Source organism: Zootermopsis nevadensis, unplaced genomic scaffold (assembly GCF_977971745.1).
Source record: "Zootermopsis nevadensis isolate Lab colony 2312 unplaced genomic scaffold, Znev_1.0 Znev_ptg000022l, whole genome shotgun sequence".
In the NCBI taxonomy this organism is placed as follows: Eukaryota; Metazoa; Arthropoda; class Insecta; order Blattodea; family Termopsidae; genus Zootermopsis; species Zootermopsis nevadensis.
Window position 1 is genome coordinate 7097252 of NW_028259154.1, and position 24985 is coordinate 7122236.

At 37.6% G+C, this 24985-nt stretch overlaps 1 protein-coding gene across 6 annotated transcripts in view; it reads left to right on the forward strand.

Moving 5' to 3' along the window:
* Nucleotides 1-24985, forward strand: part of NFAT (nuclear factor of activated T cells 3) — a 118236-nt gene that overhangs the window by 71866 nt on the left and 21385 nt on the right. For 5 of the 6 annotated variants that reach the window (XM_022066716.2, XM_087353580.1, XM_022066733.2 and 2 more), the window contains 6 exons: nucleotides 6517-6641; nucleotides 10612-10748; nucleotides 18472-18739; nucleotides 19194-19384; nucleotides 20459-20640; nucleotides 24769-24959. In XM_022066716.2, the coding sequence (XP_021922408.1) occupies nucleotides 6517-6641; nucleotides 10612-10748; nucleotides 18472-18739; nucleotides 19194-19384; nucleotides 20459-20640; nucleotides 24769-24959 (1094 nt within the window). The remainder of the gene's footprint in view (nucleotides 1-6516; nucleotides 6642-10611; nucleotides 10749-18471; nucleotides 18740-19193; nucleotides 19385-20458; nucleotides 20641-24768; nucleotides 24960-24985) is intronic. The other variant, XM_022066750.2, reaches the window with a different exon arrangement.

Genomic DNA, 24985 nt, shown 5'->3' on the forward strand with positions numbered 1-24985 from the left:
CCAATTTTGGGACTGAAGAGATTTTGTTAGAGGTGAAATTGGTCCACATTTTAGTGAATTTTATACAAAATAAATTAATTCATCAGTCTACATTGTTATAAAATTGATTCCCTGTCCTCAGTATTTCTTGGTCCACCTCATCAACTCTTACTGGATTTTCCTTTGTATCATTACAGTATTCAAGTGCCTCTGAAGAGTTTATTATGCGTAGTATCATTTTTTGCCCTCAAATTCGTGTTGGAAACAAAAGTTACTGTGTTTCTGCTTCATACAACATTTCTTTGATTCAAACCGTGATCATTCAAGCACATTTGGCAAGATGCATAACATAATGTTAAAGGCTATTTTTTGTTTCTCATAAATATAACTGCAAAAGTTTAGCCACCATCATTTTTATATTTATCAGTTATTAAAATGTGTACTGTATGGAATTTGTACACGTTTGTAATATCCCATCACTCCTGTTTCTTTCTTAGTTTATTTAACAGCATTATGTCAACTGCAAAGGTTGCAGTTGCATGGACTGAGGTAATCAGAGAAAACCTATTTTTGATAGCTAGTCTCCAGGCTAAGGATTGAACACACGTGGATATGAACCATTAACTTGTAGCTAAAGTTACTCACCAGTTAGTCATAAAATCATGTAGCATGCGTTCCAAATATCAGGCAATTCACGATACAATCTTTTTTGAAAAGTTGAATTACTCAGCTGACCACCAAATGCTCTGTTTTTTATGGATCCGTGTTTACGAAATCTTCCACTTTATGCCTTCTTGAGTTATTTGTTTCCAGTTCATTCCTTCACATTTTATTTTGCTGAAAGGTTCATTTTTTCTCCTGATTTTCTTGGACTTTGAATTGGATATTTAAATGCAAAGCTGAAGAGTAGTAATGATAAGCCATCTAATATTTGAGACCATTTGAATAGGGAATACATCAGACATGCTTTTTGTATATACTTTACAACAGATTTCTTTTAAGTGCATTTTGTTTATCCTTTTGTTTTAGTTTACTGAGTACACCAGACAAGGTGAGAATAATGTATAGTACTTTTCTCCTGAGTCATTCATGTTTAACAAGTCTGAAAGTATCTGGTGGCATATTGTCGTATTGTACTTCTCTTCTATTTATTCCCTCTAATATTTTAAGAATACATTCTTATCAGTAGTTGATCTACATGGTTGATCAGGAGATTTTAATTTAGACAACCGTTTTATGTTTGTACAAATTTTCTGAACAGCAAACTTTGTTTGAGAAAATCTGTATCATTTGAGGTTCACTGTTCAATTTTTAGTGTAGCTTCCCAGTTCCAAACTTGATCAAAATTTATTCAGTAATTTTGGAGGTCATGCAGACAGACCTGTCATTCACATAATCTATTTTATACACGGCACACAAAAAACAACAACACAAAGCACTTAAAAGGAAGCTTAACTTTGTTTTATGGGTTTTTCACATTCTGACATTTGCAAAACTTTATGTTCACCTTCTCACATAGAACAGACTATTAGTTAGTACTGTTTTGCTTTTAACCTTTCAGTTGCTGCACCTGTCCATCATTATGAGTAATGCTTTTGAGGTCTACTTGTAATGTAAGTTAGCATGTTGAATACTGAAACCAGCAAAGTATGAGCAGTGGTAGAATCAGTGTCATAGATTTGTCATCTGTAGGTGCTTTTGTGTAGCTGCAGCTTTTTGCAGGCTGTTGACTTTGGTAAATAGCACAATAATATGTTTGGACTGTGCAGTAGAAGGCCAAAGTTCAATGAATGGCAGACATTAGAATTTCTTTCTCCACCAGTATGCTGGTAATGACTCTGAGATCCAATAGGCCTGCATTCAGCAGGAGCTATTCTTGAGAGTGAAGATGACCAGAGCTTAAACTGACCACTTACTTGCATCCATTGTCATGTTTAGACCCATGTACACATTCCTGACATTGTGTTATTTATTTTATTTATTTATTTACAAGTTCGAAGAATCCAATAGTGGATATAGAACACGTCACAAACTCAAGTATAAAAACATAAAATACATACATTAAAAAATTACATCTAGACAAGCAGCGTACTAAATTCAAGACAATATAATTAGTATTTTTATTACAATAGTTATCCAATTAAGTACTCATCCACAGTGTAAAACGAGTGAGTAATTAAGAAATGCCTTAATGCAACCTTAAACTTTTTAAAATTATTTGAGGTATTCTTAACCTCTGTGGGTAATTTATTAAATATCTTTATACCCGCATAGTGAACTCCTTTCTGATAAATAGTTAAATTGGCTTGGGGTAGATACAAATTTTGTCTCTGTCTGGTATCAATAGTATGAGAGTCAATGTTTGATGGAAAAAGAGTTTTGTTTTGTAATACAAACAATAATAAAGAAAATATATATTGTGATGCCAACGGTAAGATATCTAATTCTTTGAATATATTTCTACACGATACTCTATTGCTACATCCCATCATTGTTCTAATTGCCTTTTTCTGAAGGATAAAAATAGTGTAACTACTAGATGAATTTCCCCAGAAAATGATGCCATAGCTCATTAAGGAATGAAAGAAAGCATAATAAATTGTCTTTAGTACTGAAATAGACATATATGGTTTCATATTTCTAATTACATAGCAAGCCTTGCTCCATTTTTTAATAAGTAGATCAATATGATTCTTCCAAGTTAATGCACCATCAATCATAATTCCCAAGAATTTAGTACAGAAGATATTATTGATGAATTTATTATTATAACTTATTGTGACAGTATCTGACATTTTTCTCTTAATTTTAAAATTAATATAATGTGTCTTATTAAAGTTTAGTGATAATCTGTTCATTCTAAACCATCTATTTATATTTTCAAATGTTGCATGAATGTGTTTATTAAAGTCGTTTGTATTAGAATGAGAAAATAGGATGCTAGTATCATCAGCAAAAATTATAGGTGTAGCAAATTTAGTTATTATACTGGGTAAATCATTTATGTATAAAAGAAACAACAAAGGTCCCAATATAGACCCTTGTGGAACTCCATATCTAACTTTAAGCCAATCCGAGGCTGTATTGTTACTGTCATTAGTATGTAATACTGTTCTAATGTATCTGTTATTTAAGTAAGATTCATAGAGTGCGTGATCTTTCCCATTGATACCATAAAATTTAAGCTTAAATAACAAAATTTCATGATCAACACAATCAAAAGCTTTTTCCAAATCACAGAAGATGCCTCCCACTATTTGTTTGTTATTCATGGCATTTAAAATCTCTGTAGTCAATTTATAGATTGCATTATCTGTTTTTAATCCTTTCCTAAATCCATATTGTTCAGTACTTAAAATATTGTATTTATTGAGATGATCCAAAATTCTTGAGTACATTATAGTTTCAAATATTTTTGAAAAAGATGTTAAAAGTGATATAGGTCTATAATTAGACACATCATATATATCACCGTTCTTATATAATGGTTTTATTAATGCATATTTTAATCTATCCGGAAATACTCCTCTCCTTAACATTTTATTGCATATATAATTTATAGGTGAACTTATAAATGACGAGCTTATTTTTAAAATCATAGGTGGTATCTCATCATATCCATGCGAATTTTTTAGTTTAAGGGATTTTATTATTTTTTTTTATTTCTTTGTTCGTACAGCATTTGGAATTCATATTTGGGTATGGATTAGAAAAAGCTTGGTTCATGAAATGAATATAATTTTCATCATCATTAATATCATTTACAATTACGGGATTATTAATATCTTGTAGTTTTATTTTCTCTGCAATGTTAACAAAATAATTATTAAATTTTTCAGCAATAGTTTGTTGGTTATTGAACTTCTTACCATCAATTTTTAGTGTTTTTATTTCAACTCTATTTGTATTTCTACCTGCTTCTTTATTTATAATACCCCAAGTAGTTTTAATTTTATTATCAGAATTTAGAATGCATTTATCATACTCCATTCTTTTTGCCTCTTTTATAACTGTGGTCAATATTTTAGAGTAATTTCTGTAATAAGTTTTAAGAGTAGGATCCTTATTATTCCTTAATTTATTATAAAGTTCTCGTTTATGTTTACAGGACATTAATATTCCTGGTGTAATCCAAGAATTATTTTTCTGTTTACATTTTATCTGTGTCAAAGGGAAGCTGGAATAGTAAATTTTTAAGAAAATATTTAAAAATGTGTTAAAACTATTATTAATATCATTTTCATCAAAAACTAATTCCCATGTTTCCTGACTTAGTTTTAATTGAAAATCTGTTATAGTATCGTTATTTATTAACCGTTTTATATAAGTATGATATCCTTTTCCCTGTTCCTGTGCCTTATGAAGTATTAATACTTGGGCATCATGATCTGATAGACCATTTATAGAGGGGTATATCTCATATTTTCCAATACTGTTTATATCAATGAAACAATTATCAATTACAGTGCATGAGGAGATGCCAACTCTAGTGGGGAATGTTACAATACTAGTAAGATTATATGATTGTAGGACAGCATCAAGTTGCTTCTTTCTGTTATCATCATTTAAATAATTTACATTTATATCACCACATATAATTATATTATATCTCTCATGATATAATTTCTGTAGAATCATATCTAATCTTTCCAGGAAATTTGTAAAATTACCCATAGGAGATCTGTAAATAGTTAGTATACAATTTTTTTTTGTTCCTGGTAAGTTCTTAGTCAGCTGAATTGCACACGCTTCGATGTCCTTGTCTACAGTAAATTCTTCTAAATTTATGGTCTTAAATTTTAAATTTCTATATACAAATATACTTACACCTCCTTTTTGAAAAAATTTCCTACAATATTTAGCACCTAATGAGTAGTCATTTAAATGTATCAGTTGAAGTTCTGGATCTCCAAGATGATGTTCAGCACAGGCTATTGATTTCTAGTGTTTTACTGAGGCTGTCACAGTTTGTATCGGTAACTTGAAAACTGATGGACATATTAGCTTCAAACTTGACAGAAGATGACAAGGAGATGACTGCCTTCTGGGTTGTGTCATATAGTCTGATAATGTTTTCTGACATTTCAGAGGTTCATTGCCTAATTGATGTAGGCAGCAAGAACCTCTGAAACATCATGAAACGTCTATCAGATTACACCGTGCAACAATCCAGAAGACAGTCATGTTCATACTCGCTGCTTTTGTGAGAAACTGAAGTATCATCAAACACAGGATAAGTCCATTAATGGATTGTGATACAATCTGTGGTTGAGGTGGGCCTCTTGCATCATGTTTTTGTACCTTGGTAGTGAGAATTAGCATCTGATAGTGTACATATCTCCCTTTTCATTGCACTGTACATTGACAACGAACAACCTGTTGGGTAGTCTGTGTCTGGGATCAGGTTTCATTCCATGTTTATCAATAGTCTCAGCAATCTTGAAGTTAAATGTGCTGAAGAAATGTACAGTTTGGGGAAGTAATGTAGGCTGAGGTGCACACATGGTAAGGGAACCCTTGTTTTAGGCAGAGGAGAATAGTGAGTACACTGTCACTCTACATTTGTGATTATTTGGATGATTGAGACATATGTAGACTTATTGGTGGAACCGGTGGATTTGGGTCACCGCAAATACATGAACTAGGCCCCCTTTCAGTCTTCATTTGGAAGTATACAAAATTTACAAACAACAACTCTCACTCCTAATAAGATACAGAACATTTTGCAGGCTTGTGAGTTACCGCATCTTCCTTTTCTCACTGAATTCATTGATTATATTCTCTAACTGCAGTTTTGTTAAGTTTCTTATCGTATCATTTACAGACAGACATTACATCCTATTTGCCCTATTTTAATGATTTCCAGTTCTCACTGTAACGTAAAATGTTGTGTGATGGCGTTAAGTTCCTGGTTGTTGTCAAGGTCAAATGTAACATGCTGTGAGTGTGGTTCAGGTTTGTCATAGGGATGACTGTTCCACAGTAGATTTGCACCGAGGACAAGCAACATGCAATAGTGTGTGTTTTGGTGTCTGAATGAATTGAAGGATCAGAGATCCAATAAGAATTAATTGGCTGCCAGTTAACACTTGCCACTATGTCAATGGCAACAATGTATGAGTGGATTGAAATTGTTTAAAAATAGCTGATCCAGCTTCTTGATGCAGACAGGTAAGGATCCCCATACACATCCATAAATTAACAAAACAATGTGAAGCCGTGCTTCATGGAAACTGTTAGGTAACCGTTATGGAAATTTCTGCGAGATGCCCTTGGTGCAAACATGTAGTGTATCATCTATATGCCACACTCAGTCAGTACAATTTGACTACAACTGAACTGCACTTGGAACATGTGTCTGACCTTAAGCTACAGTATGACCAGATTTAAGCAGTGTTGCCAATCTTGAAACATAAATATTCCCATATTACCCATGTATTTTTAATTCCCTTCATAGGACATATTTATGGTTGAATGAATTAAAAAATGCTAAATGAGAATTATGCTGACTAAGTTTTTGTAATTTAATGATGGCAGCAAGGACACAGGAGAGGACAACAGTAGATCCTTGTGACAACTCTAATGATTCTGGACTTGGATTTGACCATCACCTGGAGTTCCAGCAAGCAGCCAGGTCAACTGTGAGATTTGCAGACCAGGAGGTGTGTAAATTCACCCAGTGAGCCCTTTGTTTCGTGTGCTATATTGCTGTGCTGCATAGCATTCCATTCAGAAACATTATCGCTGGCCATTAGTCCAAATCCATACTTTGTACATAAATCTCTCTAAGATGTCAAAACAGTTTCCTGTAAACACGCTTAAAATTGCAATGATTATCCTAAATCTCTTCTCCAGTGAACTAATCAGCAGATGAAGTGTATGATGTCTGGTACAGAAACTTTAAATAAAGAATTTCCTAACATGTGTCACAGAACAAGTATGTTTTAATTCGAGTTTTCTCTTATGAAATTTTAAGAGATTGGGATGTCCATGAGAATTATAGTCCTGTGAATCTCTTTAACTCATTGACCCACTATTTTATTCTTTTATTTCCTCAGTAGAAGAACTATTTATTTTAACAAAAATTATCAAATTACCTGAAATAAAAACAATGTATTTTTGTTTCATGCAATTTAAAGCTCGTTTTACATTTATTGTAAATGAGTGAACTTCATAGAAACACCTTTAATGACTTCTTCATACTGAGAGAAATAATCAAAGCTAGTGATATGCTGTCAATGGGTTAATTTTAAAACAGGCACAGTAATGTAAGCACACAGACCTCTGTACAGTGGCCGCAACATAACTCTGAGCCTGGATGTCCATTAGTGATACACCCATGGGAGAGAGGAAGGACCATGAAGCGATAGCACATGTGGGGAGCTAACCCACTCGTTTCTTGTATACCGTGGGATGTGAAATTAAAACATTTTGGGCTGTAGGAATAGTGCATGCAGTTAAGGCGTGTGCCTGCATTGTTTTGTACGTCTTTTTTATTTTCACAAAATTCAGTTTAAGGTTGCAATCAGTGCATGAAAATACCACTTATTGTGTCAAAATTAAAAGGGGAAAATTTTTGTAGTAACAATGTACATGCACAGATAGTCTATTTGTCATGTTGCTCCCCTTTTCCCTTTCTGTCTTCCCTTCTCCTCTTTCAGTGATGTCATTGAAGCTTGCAGTTATGTTGTGACCACTTAGTTTGAAATTAAATTATGACTGCTGTTGCAGAAACTGTTTTAGGAACTGAAATGTGGAAGCTGTTAATCTGAAGAGTTAACATTATTTATACTCTCTTAATATTGTTTGTACAGTTACACGCTGTATAGTTGGCTTTTTAATAATTTATTTATACCATACAGCTCCCACACTTCCTGAGTGTGAATCTCGTTTGCAAAACACAGATGGCCATAAAACTCTGTTTAAAATATGATAGTGAAGGTTGTTAACTTGTTCCTGACTTGTACATAATTTCAGTAAACCTTAAAAACTATCTTTAATCTGAGACCAACCAAGTACTGGGTTAGATATGAAGCCCATTTGTACAAATTCATTATTTTTACATGGAGAATGAAGATACAAGAAGACCTTTGATTTCAGGGGAAAGAAGAATATTAGTGCCAAAAGTTGCTTGTTTGCATTTTTGTACTTTTTCAGATTAATTTTGAAATGCCATTTGGAAATATGTATTATGTGTAAATTTTAGAACTGTTTTGTTTAAAGTGATGTTTAAGGGACGCACATTTTTGGACTTCTAATTGTCAGAGTGCAAATTGTAGGGATTGTACTGTGCGTGAGAATATTGTGTTTTGTAGGGACCCAGGATTTTATTTTTATTTGGAAGTTTTCAATATAATGAGCTTTAAAAGGTAGAGGCAGATGAAGAGATAAATACACCGTGTTTCAAAAGTAACTTTGCAGGAGAATATAAATTTATTTAAAGGACGTGCGCAATATTTTTAAATGCACAAATTTAGCCATACACATCAAGTTTCATGCACATAAACTGCAGTACCGGAAACCGCCACCGCGGAAATGTTGCGGCGGGTTGAAGACGACGAAGGATTTCTGGACTCAGTAATTTTCAGTGACGAAAGCACGTTCCATGTCACTGGTAAGGCCAACACCCACAACTGCAGGATTTGGGGTAGTGAAAAATCCACGTGCCTTCCTGGAACATGTTCGCGACAGTACAAAAGTTAATGTGTTTTGCGCCCTCAGCAAAGATAAAGTGTACCGGCCCCTTCTTTTTCATGTAGAAGACCATTACCGGCATTGTGTATCTGGACATGCTCCAACAGTTCCACATTCCTCAACTTGACGAAGATGACCAGGAAGGACGCATTCACTTCCAGCTAGACGGTGCACCCCCTCATTACCTCGGAGAAGTGCACGAGTACCTCAACAACCGTTTCCCAGGTCGGTGGATTGGTCGGGCCGCACCAATAGCATGGCCACCTCGTTCCCCGGATCTAACACCTTTAGATTTTTTCTTGTGGGGATTCGTTAAAGATCGAGTGTACGTGCCACCCTTACCTGCAAATGTGGCCGAACTCCGAACTCGAATTACCGCGAATTACCGCCACAGTTGCTGAAGTGACACCGGAGATGCTACACCGCGTGTGGCAAGATATTGACTACAGATGGGACGTCTGCCGCATAACAAATGGAAGTCACATTGAACCATAAAAATCCGATGGACATAAAACTTGAAGTGTTTGACTACATTTCTATGTTCTGAAATTATATGTTTCTCCTGTCAGTTCACCAACATCTTACCCTCAAGTTGTGAAGCTACTTTTGAAACATGCTGTATAACAAGTAAATAATCTATGATGATTATGATGTCAAAAATCTAACGTGAAAATAGGTTGCTTTCATGTTTGTTATTGATGGGATCTGGTAGTATGAATCCAATATATGAAAAGCAAAGGCGACTGTGTTTGTCATTGGTTGGCTGTGTAGAGCGTGTAATACCTCAGTGACATTTCTTGTAATTTGCTTACTTTCCTCCATGCAAATACGTGTGTGTACATTTGAACAAAATTGTTTCTGTATTTCCTCATTGGCAGTTGAATATTTGGTCTGTAAGCCAAAACAGATTTTGCTGGTCAACTCCTGTTATATCAGTATAATGTGAGTTGCGTTTTTAAAATGATTTTGCCTTAATGAAAATTAAAGAAAATTGTTTCCCACATTTTCTTTTGTTTACTGGACACTGGCTACCAGGGATCAATTCCTGGAAATAGCAAAAAATGTTTATTTACTGCCATACCAGGGTCTTCTCTGAGGTCCACCCAGCTTCTCTGCTGTATGACTCTTTAACAGGAGGTACATGGCTGAAGCATGTTGAACATAACCTCTGTTTAGTGCCTAAGTTAAGAATGTATGCAGATTTACATGTTTTCCCCTATCTACCTTCATTGCAGGTTACTTAAGCTCAGTGATAGATTTGTAACAGTATTCAATAACAGTAGACTCAGATAACATTAATTGTTGATAAAACACAGGATTCTGTTATTCAGAAGTAAGATGTCAGCATGCCTGTGTATTCATCTACTGGATATGTAAGCAACTTTTTTTCCTCCCGGTGCCCCGGTTTTTTTTTAATTAGTAAAGAAACAAATCAAGTTTTAAATAAAAGAGTAGCCAGTTTTAATTTTCAAGATTAGTGGTGCTTTTTGTTAAATGATGCTGTTATAGATCACATAGTCTTTCACTTTGTCTGATTCTGGAAGGAAGAAGCATAAGACAGGTATGAGGTGTAGCTATGCCTGTGAATTTATATAAATTTCTACCATTTTACCATAAAATTATGACCTTTTGGGTCAAAAATAACTGCTTCTGATCATTATTATAGCTTTATAAGTCAGGGTACTATATTAGGAGGAATCTTTATTCTACATCAGATACTTTGTCATTGAATTGGGATGTGTTGTGGTTTCAGCTTGGCATGCAGACACTCTATATTATTGCATGGCTGGATGGCAAAGCTTTATAAAATTTTGTAAGCCTTTACTTATTGAACTTTATGCGCTGTTCAGGACAGTGGTCGGATTCTTGGTTTTTATCTTCTAATTTGTGTGTACAGTGTTTTTGATACACAACTATTTCTCTGGCCTTTATCCTCAGGGTTCCTGGGTAAACGAGCATTCTGAAGTAAAGCGCAAGAAGTTGGAGATCAAACTGGAATCTGATGATGCAAATGACAATTTTACTTTCCCAGAAACAATGAGCAGAAGAGACAAGAAAGGTGAAGAAACAGAAAGGTTTGTTTCACATAAACACAGTCTTAATTGTTGTGAAAATTTAAATGGGAGCATGCCCTCCATGTATAACACTTTTACTGCACAGGATGATGCATTGCCTTAAAATTAAAATTCTTGTCTTTTAATTTAATTTAATTTGAAATTAACATCATTATTATAGTAATTTTCAGCACACTGCATAATGTCTCAATTTCTTGAATAAAGTAGCTGTGATAGGTTTTTGAAGTGGCTATATTATAAGTTCAAATCATCTGTGGAGCATATATAGATAATGTTTTGGTGACTTTTATACTCTGAAAATTTCTGAGAATTAAGTGACTAAATTGGTTTAAATGTCACGTGACATGTTTGGCGCTTTGTGTGTGTTAAAATTGGGTATAAATTAAATTATTTACTGAAGAATGAGCTGTGACAGAAGTGGAATGAACGGCTGTGATTGATACTGATGGAACCAATGGGAAAGTTTCTCAACACCACGTTCAGAACAACCCTAGTGTCTACAGAAATTCCTTTTTATAGAATATTAAGCTATTTTCCTCTCGAACTGTGGGTTACCAAGCACATGAAGTTGACTCATGCATCCACAGACAGCCAAAGTCAGGAATGCTTGAAGTGTTACATCCATGCCCCTTATTTGTGTTCATGGTAAGGTAACTACTTAGAAGTGTGTTTTGTCATAGCAGTTTATTAGCTCCACACATAGAAACCTACTAATCACTAATAGATACATATATTTATTCTTCAAGTCTATACACAAACCATTTTAATATTGATGTTTAAAATTAAAATTGATATAAATAATTCGCGCTATTCATCGTTTTTCTCGATGTTACAATTTGCGCTATATATTACAACATGTTTCGATGTCTCAACATCATCTTCAGGTTTATTTTTTAAAACTATTCAATATTTTTTAATGCACGCTTTTCGGTAATTGTAGGTTGTAGTTGTGGATGTTCCTTTTATCTTCTGATTCTTTGCATATTATGTGGCGTGTTTATATTATTTTGTTCATTATTTCTGTGAAATTATCAACAATATAATTAACATTATTAATATTATTCATACGTAAATGAGTTTGGACATCGTTATAAAAAAAATTTCATTAAGCAATATAGAAACATAGAAATATAGAAATTTTTATAACGATGTCCAAACTCATTTACGTATGAATAATATTAATAATGTTAATTATATTGTTGATAATTTCACAGAAATAATGAACAAAATAATATAAACACGCCACATAATATGCAAAGAATCAGAAGATAAAAGGAACATCCACAACTACAACCTACAATCTACAATTACCGAAAAGCGTGCATTAAAAAATATTGAATAGTTTTAAAAAATAAACCTGAAGATGATGTTGAGACATCGAAACATGTTGTAATATATAGCGCAAATTGTAACATCGAGAAAAACGATGAATAGCGCGAATTATTTATATCAATTTTAATTTTAAACATCAATATTAAAATGGTTTGTGTATAGACTTGAAGAATAAATATATGTATCAATTGAAAACACAAACATGACGCATCTAAACTATAAATATAATCACTAATAGTTTCACCTGCGCATCCTGAACTCAACACTGACTTCTTGTAGTGTTACTATAAGCTGTACTAGTTCAGTCATGAAGTAACTGACTGTGGACTGGACATTGTGGGATCATTTCTTGGTGGGGGCATTGGCCTTTTCTTTTCTTTCCCAAACACCTCTTGGGGCCTGCTATCTAGTTTTGGGTAGAATGTTTATTTGACACATTTTCTGAGAGTAAGTGGCCAAAAAGTAGGGTTTCTTCTCCTAACCCCGCTTCATCTTAACCTGATAGCCAAAGGTATGCAAGAATTGGGAGGTTGTATAAAGTGAAGCTTTCGCAGCTACTGAAGTTGATGAAAGACTCTCGTGTTACAAGCCCCATCAGGTGGCCGAATGGTTACCATATCTTCTGCCCAACGTTTTGAGAACAATCTCTGCTGTCATCCTTAGGGCTGCTGTGTTAAAGACTCTCGGGTTACAAGCCATGTCAGGTGGCTTGTAACCCGAGAGTCTTTCATAAATTGGGAGGTTGTTTCATGTTTTGATATGGGCAAGTCCTCTGGCTTAAGATAAGAAGCACAGTGTTGAATATAAAGCAATTGTCACGGTAGTGTCTACTGTAAACATATGAATTACATGTAATGGAAAATCAAGTTAAGACAAGCAGGCTGAACCAGATATTACTTTGACGTTATGAGTTTACTTGGTTGTCATATTGTTGTTTTTCACTATACCTAATGTATGTATGTGCCTGTCTGTTGTGTGGATTTGTGTGTTAATTTTTGGGTTGCTTAAGGATGCTTTACCAACTGCAAATGTAGTATGAAGATGGCAGGATGAAGACGGCTGTCTTCTGGGAAGTTGCACTGTGTAGTCTGGCTCATTGCCCTGATAATGGAGGCACTAAGCACTCTGAAACATCGATCTATTTCTGCCAGACTACACAGTGCAACATCTCAGAAGGAGGCCATCTTCATACTTGTTTCCATGATAACGTGAAATATCACCATGGAGCAGAGGTGCAGTTGTGGTGTTTATTTCAAATAACATCTGCTATGAATTTAATATCCTCAGAATGAAAGTTTGAAGTCTGTTACATTGAGTTCCCCCACCCAGTTTTGTTGTAGGCATTACATTGTGTGTAGTATGTCATTGGTAGACTGTACCATTGCTCAAGTGGTTATTTTTTGGCTTTTCACCATGTTGGCCTGGATTTGTACCTAGGTCAGTTCAGTAGTGTTTTTGATGGACAAATGGCAGGAGGAGAGGTTTTTCTCAGAGTTCTTTGGTTTTCATCTGTCATATCATTCCACTGCTGCTCCATATTCATTCCCATATTGTCTGGGAGATGGACGTGGTCCTGTTAGTGATCACAGTTCTATTGAAACATAGATGTAAACCACGTTACATCAAATGAGTATATCATTGGTAGTATTGTGGATTATGAAAAGGGTGGACTTGTATATGGGCATCATTGTTTCTATGATACATTGGCACCCATCTACAACACCACATATCATCTTCTCTTCCACGAAAATCGAAACTCTCGTAGCATTGTTTACTTCAATGTCTGTGAGTCACAGTGCGTATCTCTGCGTATGTCTTGACCTCTTATTAGCTCTGTATCCCAGATCAGATTGTGTAGGTTGAACTTGACACTAAAAGTGATGTGTAAGTAAATGGGATCTTTGTCCTCAGTTCTGTGAATAACTGAGCCTCTTCTAAAATTTATACAATTACCCTGAATGTTTGTGGAGTAAGAATACTATTCTGTCTCTGATCAGGACTGCCCAATTACTTTGTGGAAGACAGAAATTTAAGAAATGTATCTTATTTTCTTTTGGTGAAAACAAGTATCATAAGAAGAACATGGGAACTGTGCTAGAGGCTAATAAGGAGACTGGCATAGAAATAAATGCTGAAAAGGCAGGTTCATGTCTTGTCTTGATATAATGATAGAATTGAATTGTAGGTATGAAAAGTTAAATACTTGGAAACACTAGTATCATCTAAATGTTGTTCATGATAAAATGTAGAGCAGATTAAACTTGGCAGATATTTACAAGGGTTATTAAGGATGATTGGGTTTCACCTGCAGTGCAGGCTGAAAGATGACAGCTACATATCACACTTTTGCACACTCCACTTACTCCTTGCTGAAGTCAGTGCACCATTGCCTTCTGGTAACTTACTGGTTGATGCAGTAACTAGTCTTATGGGTAATACACCAACTCACAGAGACTGCAGTTCACAGTGACAACTTTGACTGTTTATTTGCTAGGAAGGATTTGAGTCATGGTTTAATTACCACACCCCTGAAAATAAAAGGCAATGGAAGTGTGACAGATCAAGAAATATTGGACAGCTTCCTCTGCTGGCAAGCAGATGGCCATGGTCTTCTAGGACACAGGTGTCATGCTGATGGTGGAGTGGCTTCTCAGGGGACAGTGTTATTTACTGTGGCATCCTCACACATCACTAACAATGATGACTTGTTGAGTGGTGTACATAAATCAGTACATGCTACTCAGAAAATTGGTTTGCTACATTCATCAGGAAGTTGTTAGAAAGTTGGAAATGGTGCATTGACCTCAGCAGGGAGTTTGTGGAGTGTGCTAAAGTGTGATCATGTGGCTGTCATCCCTCATCATGTGTTTCTGGCAAGTCCCATCTGTTTCTGAACAGTGAATGTAGATTGTGGTCTTCTGGGATGTTAGGAAATGTGTGTTACAGTTTGTTTCAGAATCATATTGTGTCTAAAGGGTTCAGTGGAAGGCTTTTGTGAACAGAGTGATGAGCATTTTGGATCCATAAAAGTTGATCATCAGCTATCAGCTTGGTGTAATGTAACCTGAACCTTCAGGTTCCATAAAAGCTGACCAACTGTCAGCTTGGTGTGGACCTTTGAGGGGAACCAACTTCTGTTTGTATGTCATGGTATAATGGTTAGCACCCCTGCTTTTAATGCAGATCTGGAGACCATCTATCCTGACTGAAATAGTTTTTTCTCAGTCTTGCCCGGCAAGTGCTGAAAGAGTACTTTAAAATAGGCCATGAACATTTCTTCCTACATACTTCCCAAATCACCTTTCATAGTAATGTTGTCAGTTCTCATTCAACACTACATAATGTTGTCATTGCATGGTTAGCTCTCTCACTTCATATTTAGGAGGTCTTAGGATTAAATCTCGATCCAAAGACTAGCTTTCCTGACTTAGGTTATTCATGGTTTTTCTCAATCCCTCCAGGTAAATGCCAGGATAGAACCATAAAAGTAGGCCATGACCGCTTTCTTCGCCATCCTTTTCAATGAATTATTTACTGTCATCCTCTCATCTGACACTATGTAGTCCAGATACAAAAAGCGTTGTTAAACTATAAATGAAATAAATACATAATCTAAGCATGAGATGCAGTGCTCGAAAATATAAAAATAAACAAGGAGTCACCTTTTTCTAAATTCAGTCTGGTATCCATTGTCTTGGTAACTGAATGGAGGGAGAAGGGGGCTTGTGAAAAACTGGTTTGTAGTTGTATTATGTAGTTGATTTTAAAAATGTATCTGCTCCATAGAGTAGAGTCCTTGAGAAACTGATAAACACTCAGTCAAGAAATTTGCTTTCTTTGTAACCCATCATTTCGTGACTGTGTTTACAAAAAGCTTCTATTGGATCCTGTCTTGAGCTAGATGGTTCACCTGTCCCATAGTTCTGTCTGTGGATCAAAAGACTGACTACAGCTCTAAAACAGTCGATAATGTGTTTAATATTTTTTTTTAATTTTTACCTGTTAACTGTGATGACTTACGATACCTGCTGTTTTACCTATGTGATTGGCCTTGTTTGCCTTTCCCTCTCCTGTTTCTGATATAAAACAAAATCTGATAGAAACAAACAACTCAGGTCTTCCGTTTTATCTCACCGAGATCAAGGGAATGTAACACTAAGGTGCATATGTGTATTTGATAATTTGTTCTTAGCTTACACTCCATATTCCATAAATACAATTATTCTGCATTCTCATCTAATCTAATCTAACAACAAGTTTTGGTAGTGTATTCTATGTAAGAGTACACTTAGTATCCTCATATGCTCTTGGCAACATGCATTTAGAGGTATTAAATCTGCCTTGTTTGATAGTTCCCACTTTGGCCACCAGATTGTGGCACCTGTATGTCTGCCTCATGACTTTCATCATCTGTAATTTTCTTATCACCACTTGTAGGATATTCAAAAGTATGATTTTGAGGTCGTGCTGAATAGCACAACCTCCACATCAGATTTCATCAAAATCTGTCCAGTGGTTCTCGAGTTGAATCGACTGGATAGGCGGGAAGTCAGACTGACGCTACCTGCCCATAATGCGTTATTGCTTTGAACATTGTGCAAGTAATGCAAGGTAATAATAGTATAAAACACCCATTGAAATTCAATGGGAAATGATTAATTTTGTATCTTCATCCATTATCCTAGTTCTTCCTTTCATTTACACCTTTTGTACCTTTGCCTCTTTTTCTCCTTTATTTCTTTTCCATTCCCATCATTTGTCTCTCTTTTTATCCCCATTTCTTATTTTATTTCATACCTTTATTTCCTTCTTTCCTTCCAAAACATATTGTCACAGAAGAATGTATGAAAGGTAAGCCATGGTACATGTTGCGTTATATTTTAATGTTTTCTGTGAGGTCTGCTCCCATTTAAATAGAAGTATTTTTTATATTATCACATGTGAAATCTGGGTAATCTGACAACGGTGTTGGGATCTTGGGCAGTAATCCATGTTAATACTCAATATTTCTCTAACATATCAGAGATTTATCTCTGTTTCCATCATAGGGATTGATGTGAGGAGAGGCACAATTTGGCCAGTGCATGTGTGCAAACACATGCACAAAGACACAAAAAAGTTCTGGGCATGTCCCTATTATTTTTACAAGTGGAGAATTGTCATTAAGTTGATAATGGACATGTTGCCCTTGGTGGATTAGTGGTTACTGTGCTTACCACTGGACCCAAGGTTCGCTGGTTCAAACCCAGCCAAAGTCGATGAATTTTTAAGGGTGATAAAATCCATAGCACAACTTCCTTCCGAGGGGAAGTAAAGCCAGCGGTCCCATGTCATAGATTTATGGCACGTAAATGAACCTTACGAGCATGAAACGAGATGTTTCGTAAGCAAAATTCACTGGCCATTTCTCACCCATGTCTCTCCTGGTTCTCTACTAGATAGCTCAGGCAGACAAATCAGGATTGTGTAGAAATTGTGCAGAGGTAGTGGGCTTGTCACTCACTACTAACACAAGGACACTTCAAAGACGAGGGAATCTCCCACATTGGAGGAGGCCAAGGCCTGGATTCGGGCTGTAGTGCCATTGGATGGATGGATGGATGATAATGAATACAGTTATTGGTGTACTTCAGCCATTCATGCACTCTGGTTTTACATGTTCAAAATTAAACAACATTTAGCTAGGTTAACTGCAGAATGGGTGACCACTTCACTGCAGTCACTTTCATGTCTCGGCTAGGCAATGTTAAACTGGGTTAGTTATGGGATTGGTGGGCCACTTAACCCATTCTCTCACCTTAGCTACTTTTGCCAGTGAGGACTAGTCTCTGTTAGTTGCCACATCAGTTCATGATGATGATGAAAACAAAAAGTATCTGAAATGTTGGAATTTTATTCTATATGAATGTGGCATATTGCCCGAGAAAACATGTTATGATGACAATAGTGATTCATAGCAATTATGTGGTAATGGATGAGCATGGTGAAGGTAATGGGTACTTATGCATTTCCGTGAAACACACATAATTATTATCCATGACATGTTTGAGGGTGCTGCACCTGATATAGAGGATTACTAAGTATTGTGTGACTTCTGTCACCACTTCTCGGAAGATTGTTACGTATTAAATGTTTATGCTCCTGAATTATTTCAAGGTGAGGCCAGATCCACATATACTGGCCATTCTTCATCATCTTTTCATATCATTTGAAACTTTAAACTCTGCTGCTGAAACAACAGTGTTAGAAACTAAGAATCCATTATAAGTATGCCTGTGTACAGTATTCTATCTGGGGGATGATGAATTTGTATGAAGATGGCTTTTTCTTCATAGTTGCTGCCAGGAGAAGTTGAAATTTACGTGCATATTTTAAAAATGCTATGTGGCAGAGTAACACCAAGGACTGGGGAAGCTCTTGGGCATTCAGAGACAGCGTCAGTAACAGTGGCCCGTACACAAGGCCGCCCCCAGGCCATTGTGAGCCGACGCTGTGGAGGAGTGACCCTGGCATCTCAACTGATGGGGATGAGTCGGGATGGCAAGACACATTTGCAGATCCTCTGTCAGCCAGAACAGCAACACCGGGCTCGATATCAGACAGAAGGAAGCCGTGGCGCTGTTAAGGACCGCAGTGGGAACGGTTTCCCTGTAGTGAAGGTAATTGGTTTTGGCAGGCAGCAGACTTATCCAAGAACCCTAACTCGTCTGGGTGATCAAATCAAGATTGCTATCTTCTGGGTTATTGAGCTGTGTGGTTTGGTAATCTCCACTAACGTTTCAGAGGTCTATGCTGACTCCCTCACCCTGATGATGTAGTCAGCATGGACCTCTGCAACGTTGGTGGAGATTACCAAACCACACAGCTCAACAACCCAGAAGACAGTAATCTTCAGACTCACTGCTGTGAAAACCTCAAATCCTACATAATAAAATCAAGATGGATTAAATGGGTGGGATATGTAATATGAGTGGAATGAAAAGGGAAAGCTCAAGGAAAGAGATTAAAGTATGGTTGAAAGGGTACGATTGGTATTAATGTAAATGGATATTCGGGAATTAGTCATGTCTCCAAATGTGTGATATGTTCTTTCAGTTTCAGTTTTCTTTTCAGTTGGTGGGCTACAATAAGCCAGCTACGTTGCAAGTTTTCATTGGAACTGATGTTGGACGTGTCGCTCCACACATGTTCTATCAGGCATGTCGTGTCAGTGGTAAGAACTCGACACCGTGCATGGAGAGAAAAATTGATGGCACCATTGTCATTGAAGTTGACTTTGACCCTGGAAAGGACATGGTCATAACGTAAGTACTGTAGCAGTTTTAACAATTTTACTCCCAGCAACTCTGCTGTTGGCTTACCTTATAGCCGAGCCAGTTTTTGCTGTATTATAGAATTTGTCAGGATTTTATGGTAAGAAATTAATAGAAAATGATCTGTAAATTTCAGAAGGTAGTTGTGTGCAACATCTAGAAGTAGAAGAGAAAATTGTGTTCAAAAGCTGCCTTCTCACTGCATATTACAGTCTGACATATGTCAGATATAGTCTGGACTGTTTGAGGAACAAATGTGTTTATCATGTGGAATTTTAGGAAACAGTTCATAATTTTACTGCAGACTTTATTTTCTTCAAAGAAAATGCATTAATTATTTGTACATACATCAGATTTCAAAATTGTAACAATGGTAGAAAGAGAGGTTAGAATCAGAAATTTAAATTCCATAAGATCACATGATGTTTGGAGAGGAATTGCAAGTGACTAATTCTGCATTTATGTAATTTATACTTTTTTTACATAGTTTTGTTAACTATAAAATTAAATGGGAAAATATGAGGGTATTCACACAGTGTGACAAAACTACTTTGTTAAATCTTTGTGCATTATGTGAAACTGGGTCACTCATTCTGAGAGAAGAACTGGGTTTGTCATAAGAGGATAAGTGAGCATTGGTTAGATAAGTTATGGGAACACAGAGAAAGTGCATGATGAGAATATACTATTTAAAACTTTTACAGCAAATAAATCCTATAAAATCCTCTCGGGCAATCAGCCATATCAGTGCTGAATAAAAAACCAATGTTTTGGATACTCACTCTGTCTTCTTCGTCAGGGTGATGGCAGAGATGGTGGTAATGGGTATGTGAACTGGACTCATTTGGCTTAGGATGTGGTCAGTTGCAGGATGTAGTGAGCACAGTGATTCATTCTATGAGCAGTAAGGAATCTGTATTGGAGAGTCCACCAAGCTAAGGTGTAAATGCACTGCGTAACAGTGCAGATGCCAGCAGTTAGAGTTTCTTGTGGATATTTCATATCTCTGAATTCCAAGATGATTGTGTGATTCTCTAAAGGGGCACTTCTGTGCTGCATTTACAGGTGTGATTGTGTTGGTATCTTGAAGGAACGAAATGTGGATGTAGAACATAGGTTTCCAGATCAGTCAGGATCACGTAACAAGAAGAAATCTACACGGTGCCGCATGGTGTTTCGTACCACAATCACACATCCTGATGGCACCACAGAGATTTTGCAAACAACCTCGCAGCCTATTGTTTGTAGTACGTAGAGTCTACTGTCATTGTTATGATGATGTACATTTTTATTGTGCCCCTTTAAGTTCATTTTAGTTTTTATTTTAGTCTGTGTTACTTATTTATAAAAAAACGAATCCTAAAAATGTACCAATGAATTTGCATGCGTATGTGCTGTATTTACTTTAATAATGTCCCCCCATTTTGCTTACTATTTTTAACACTAAAACTAAAGAGGGGCAATATTGGTGTTGTATAACAAAAACTGTCACACTGTACAGAAATAAATGTAAAAATGAAGTTGTGTCTGAGTCTAAAGATGGGTTTTATAAAGCTTTCTGTGAAGGAGTTGTGTTAATTAGAAGTGTTACTGTTCCTTTAAAATTGAATCCTGTGCGGGCCAAGGTTAAAATTGTACCACATTTGGAATAAATATTAATTAAGCTTCCATTATCATTGGTGATGAATAATGATAGATACTTTGTTGCTTTATACTATAGCATTCCATGGTCTGTTTGAAACTTCATGCCATATTTCAGACTTCCATATGAAGTTGTTATAATAATGCTTCTACCTTGAACACTGGCACAGCTCTCATATGTCATTTTTTGTGTGTGTGTGTGTGTGTGTGTGTGTGTGTGTGTGTGTGTGTGTGTGTGTGTGTGTGTGTGTGTGTGTGTGTGTGTGTGTGTGTGTGTGTGTGTGTGTGTGTGTGTGTGTGTGTGTGTGTGTGTGTGTGTGTGTGTGTGTGTGTGTGTGTGTGTGTGTGTGTGTGTGTGTGTGTGTGTGTGTGTGTGTGTGTGTGTGTGTGTGTGTGTGTGTGTGTGTGTGTGTGTGTGTGTGTGTGTGTGTGTGTGTGTGTGTGTGTGTGTGTGTGTGTGTGTGTGTGTGTGTGTGTGTGTGTGTGTGTGTGTGTGTGTGTGTGTGTGTGTGTGTGTGTGTGTGTGTGTGTGTGTGTGTGTGTGTGTGTGTGTGTGTGTGTGTGTGTGTGTGTGTGTGTGTGTGTGTGTGTGTGTGTGTGTGTGTGTGTGTGTGTGTGTGTGTGTGTGTGTGTGTGTGTGTGTGTGTGTGTGTGTGTGTGTGTGTGTGTGTGTGTGTGTGTGTGTGTGTGTGTGTGTGTGTGTGTGTGTGTGTGTGTGTGTGTGTGTGTGTGTGTGTGTGTGTGTGTGTGTGTGTGTGTGTGTGTGTGTGTGTGTGTGTGTGTGTGTGTGTGTGTGTGTGTGTGTGTGTGTGTGTGTGTGTGTGTGTGTGTGTGTGTGTGTGTGTGTGTGTGTGTGTGTGTGTGTGTGTGTGTGTGTGTGTGTGTGTGTGTGTGTGTGTGTGTGTGTGTGTGTGTGTGTGTGTGTGTGTGTGTGTGTGTGTGTGTGTGTGTGTGTGTGTGTGTGTGTGTGTGTGTGTGTGTGTGTGTGTGTGTGTGTGTGTGTGTGTGTGTGTGTGTGTGTGTGTGTGTGTGTGTGTGTGTGTGTGTGTGTGTGTGTGTGTGTGTGTGTGTGTGTGTGTGTGTGTGTGTGTGTGTGTGTGTGTGTGTGTGTGTGTGTGTGTGTGTGTGTGTGTGTGTGTGTGTGTGTGTGTGTGTGTGTGTGTGTGTGTGTGTGTGTGTGTGTGTGTGTGTGTGTGTGTGTGTGTGTGTGTGTGTGTGTGTGTGTGTGTGTGTGTGTGTGTGTGTGTGTGTGTGTGTGTGTGTGTGTGTGTGTGTGTGTGTGTGTGTGTGTGTGTGTGTGTGTGTGTGTGTGTGTGTGTGTGTGTGTGTGTGTGTGTGTGTGTGTGTGTGTGTGTGTGTGTGTGTGTGTGTGTGTGTGTGTGTGTGTGTGTGTGTGTGTGTGTGTGTGTGTGTGTGTGTGTGTGTGTGTGTGTGTGTGTGTGTGTGTGTGTGTGTGTGTGTGTGTGTGTGTGTGTGTGTGTGTGTGTGTGTGTGTGTGTGTGTGTGTGTGTGTGTGTGTGTGTGTGTGTGTGTGTGTGTGTGTGTGTGTGTGTGTGTGTGTGTGTGTGTGTGTGTGTGTGTGTGTGTGTGTGTGTGTGTGTGTGTGTGTGTGTGTGTGTGTGTGTGTGTGTGTGTGTGTGTGTGTGTGTGTGTGTGTGTGTGTGTGTGTGTGTGTGTGTGTGTGTGTGTGTGTGTGTGTGTGTGTGTGTGTGTGTGTGTGTGTGTGTGTGTGTGTGTGTGTGTGTGTGTGTGTGTGTGTGTGTGTGTGTGTGTGTGTGTGTGTGTGTGTGTGTGTGTGTGTGTGTGTGTGTGTGTGTGTGTGTGTGTGTGTGTGTGTGTGTGTGTGTGTGTGTGTGTGTGTGTGTGTGTGTGTGTGTGTGTGTGTGTGTGTGTGTGTGTGTGTGTGTGTGTGTGTGTGTGTGTGTGTGTGTGTGTGTGTGTGTGTGTGTGTGTGTGTGTGTGTGTGTGTGTGTGTGTGTGTGTGTGTGTGTGTGTGTGTGTGTGTGTGTGTGTGTGTGTGTGTGTGTGTGTGTGTGTGTGTGTGTGTGTGTGTGTGTGTGTGTGTGTGTGTGTGTGTGTGTGTGTGTGTGTGTGTGTGTGTGTGTGTGTGTGTGTGTGTGTGTGTGTGTGTGTGTGTGTGTGTGTGTGTGTGTGTGTGTGTGTGTGTGTGTGTGTGTGTGTGTGTGTGTGTGTGTGTGTGTGTGTGTGTGTGTGTGTGTGTGTGTGTGTGTGTGTGTGTGTGTGTGTGTGTGTGTGTGTGTGTGTGTGTGTGTGTGTGTGTGTGTGTGTGTGTGTGTGTGTGTGTGTGTGTGTGTGTGTGTGTGTGTGTGTGTGTGTGTGTGTGTGTGTGTGTGTGTGTGTGTGTGTGTGTGTGTGTGTGTGTGTGTGTGTGTGTGTGTGTGTGTGTGTGTGTGTGTGTGTGTGTGTGTGTGTGTGTGTGTGTGTGTGTGTGTGTGTGTGTGTGTGTGTGTGTGTGTGTGTGTGTGTGTGTGTGTGTGTGTGTGTGTGTGTGTGTGTGTGTGTGTGTGTGTGTGTGTGTGTGTGTGTGTGTGTGTGTGTGTGTGTGTGTGTGTGTGTGTGTGTGTGTGTGTGTGTGTGTGTGTGTGTGTGTGTGTGTGTGTGTGTGTGTGTGTGTGTGTGTGTGTGTGTGTGTGTGTGTGTGTGTGTGTGTGTGTGTGTGTGTGTGTGTGTGTGTGTGGGGGGGGGGGGAGGGGGGGGGCGCGCTTATACCTTCCAAACAGATGCACCAACTAGTAGCAGACTTAGCATGCTTATTCCCTGAGACCAGGGAGACAACTTAGATAAGCCAGAACTCCAGATAAAGTGACCTGAGTTTAGGTCGTGTTGAAAGCATTTCTTGTAGCTAAACTAAGCAAAAAGGAAGAACATTGCCAAGATGAATTTTTTTTTTGTGTGTATGCAGAGATTACATGAACAAAGGCTACAGACCTGAAAAACTGTTCAGGGTTTGAATACCAATGAAAATGTTTAGTTTAGGGATGACGATATTCTATGATATTCAAAAACTATATATCAAATAATCACACCTGTGGTAAGCTTTTGTGCAATATGTATTAACAGGAAATGCAGGCATGTGTCAGTTTTCCCCGCAGTAACACTGTGGACACTCTGCTAGCATTTTATAAATTAGTATTTTCATAAATTGTTGGAAATTAGAATGCTTATTGGTGAGGTGGGATATAATGGCTTGACATTTGTACCAAGTTGTCCATTTGCTTTAACATGCCTGCTCATTAGTGGAAGATACATATACAGGGTGATTCAAAAGGGTAGGGCCAAACTGAAAGAGTGTATAGAGGGACTCAGAAAGAACAACTTTTGAATAGGAATCCGTGTCCATGGCCATTGAAGGTAGGGAAGTCTGATAACATACCACTCAAATAATTGGTTTGTAAGATTGCTTATGTAATCCTTGTACATTAATAAAAAAACAATTAAGCTAGTAGGAGAATAGCAAAGTACGATTATTTCAGCGGTATGCTATCAGACTTCCCTACCTTCAATGGCCTCGACTGACTCAGGATAAATTCGGAGGACATGGATTCCTATTCGAAAGTTGTTCTCTCTGAGTCCCTCTATACGCTACTTCAGTTTGACCCTAACCTTTTTAATCACCCTGTATGCACGTGATATTTACCTATTGGAAACCAGCATAAATATTAATATGACTGACCAGCAAATTGTGAAATAAATTTCTGTTATTAAATTAACAGCCCAACCTCCAGGTGTGCCTGAGATCTGCAAGAAGTCTCTGTCAGGATGCCCTTGTACAGGGGGCATGGAGCTGTTCATTCTGGGCAAGAACTTCCTGAAGGATACACGAGTAGTGTTCCAGCATGGTGATGCATTGTCAGAGACACCTTGGGAGGAATCTGTCCAGCCAGACAAAGAGTTCCTCCAACAGGTATGTGGATAATAACAAGAACCTGG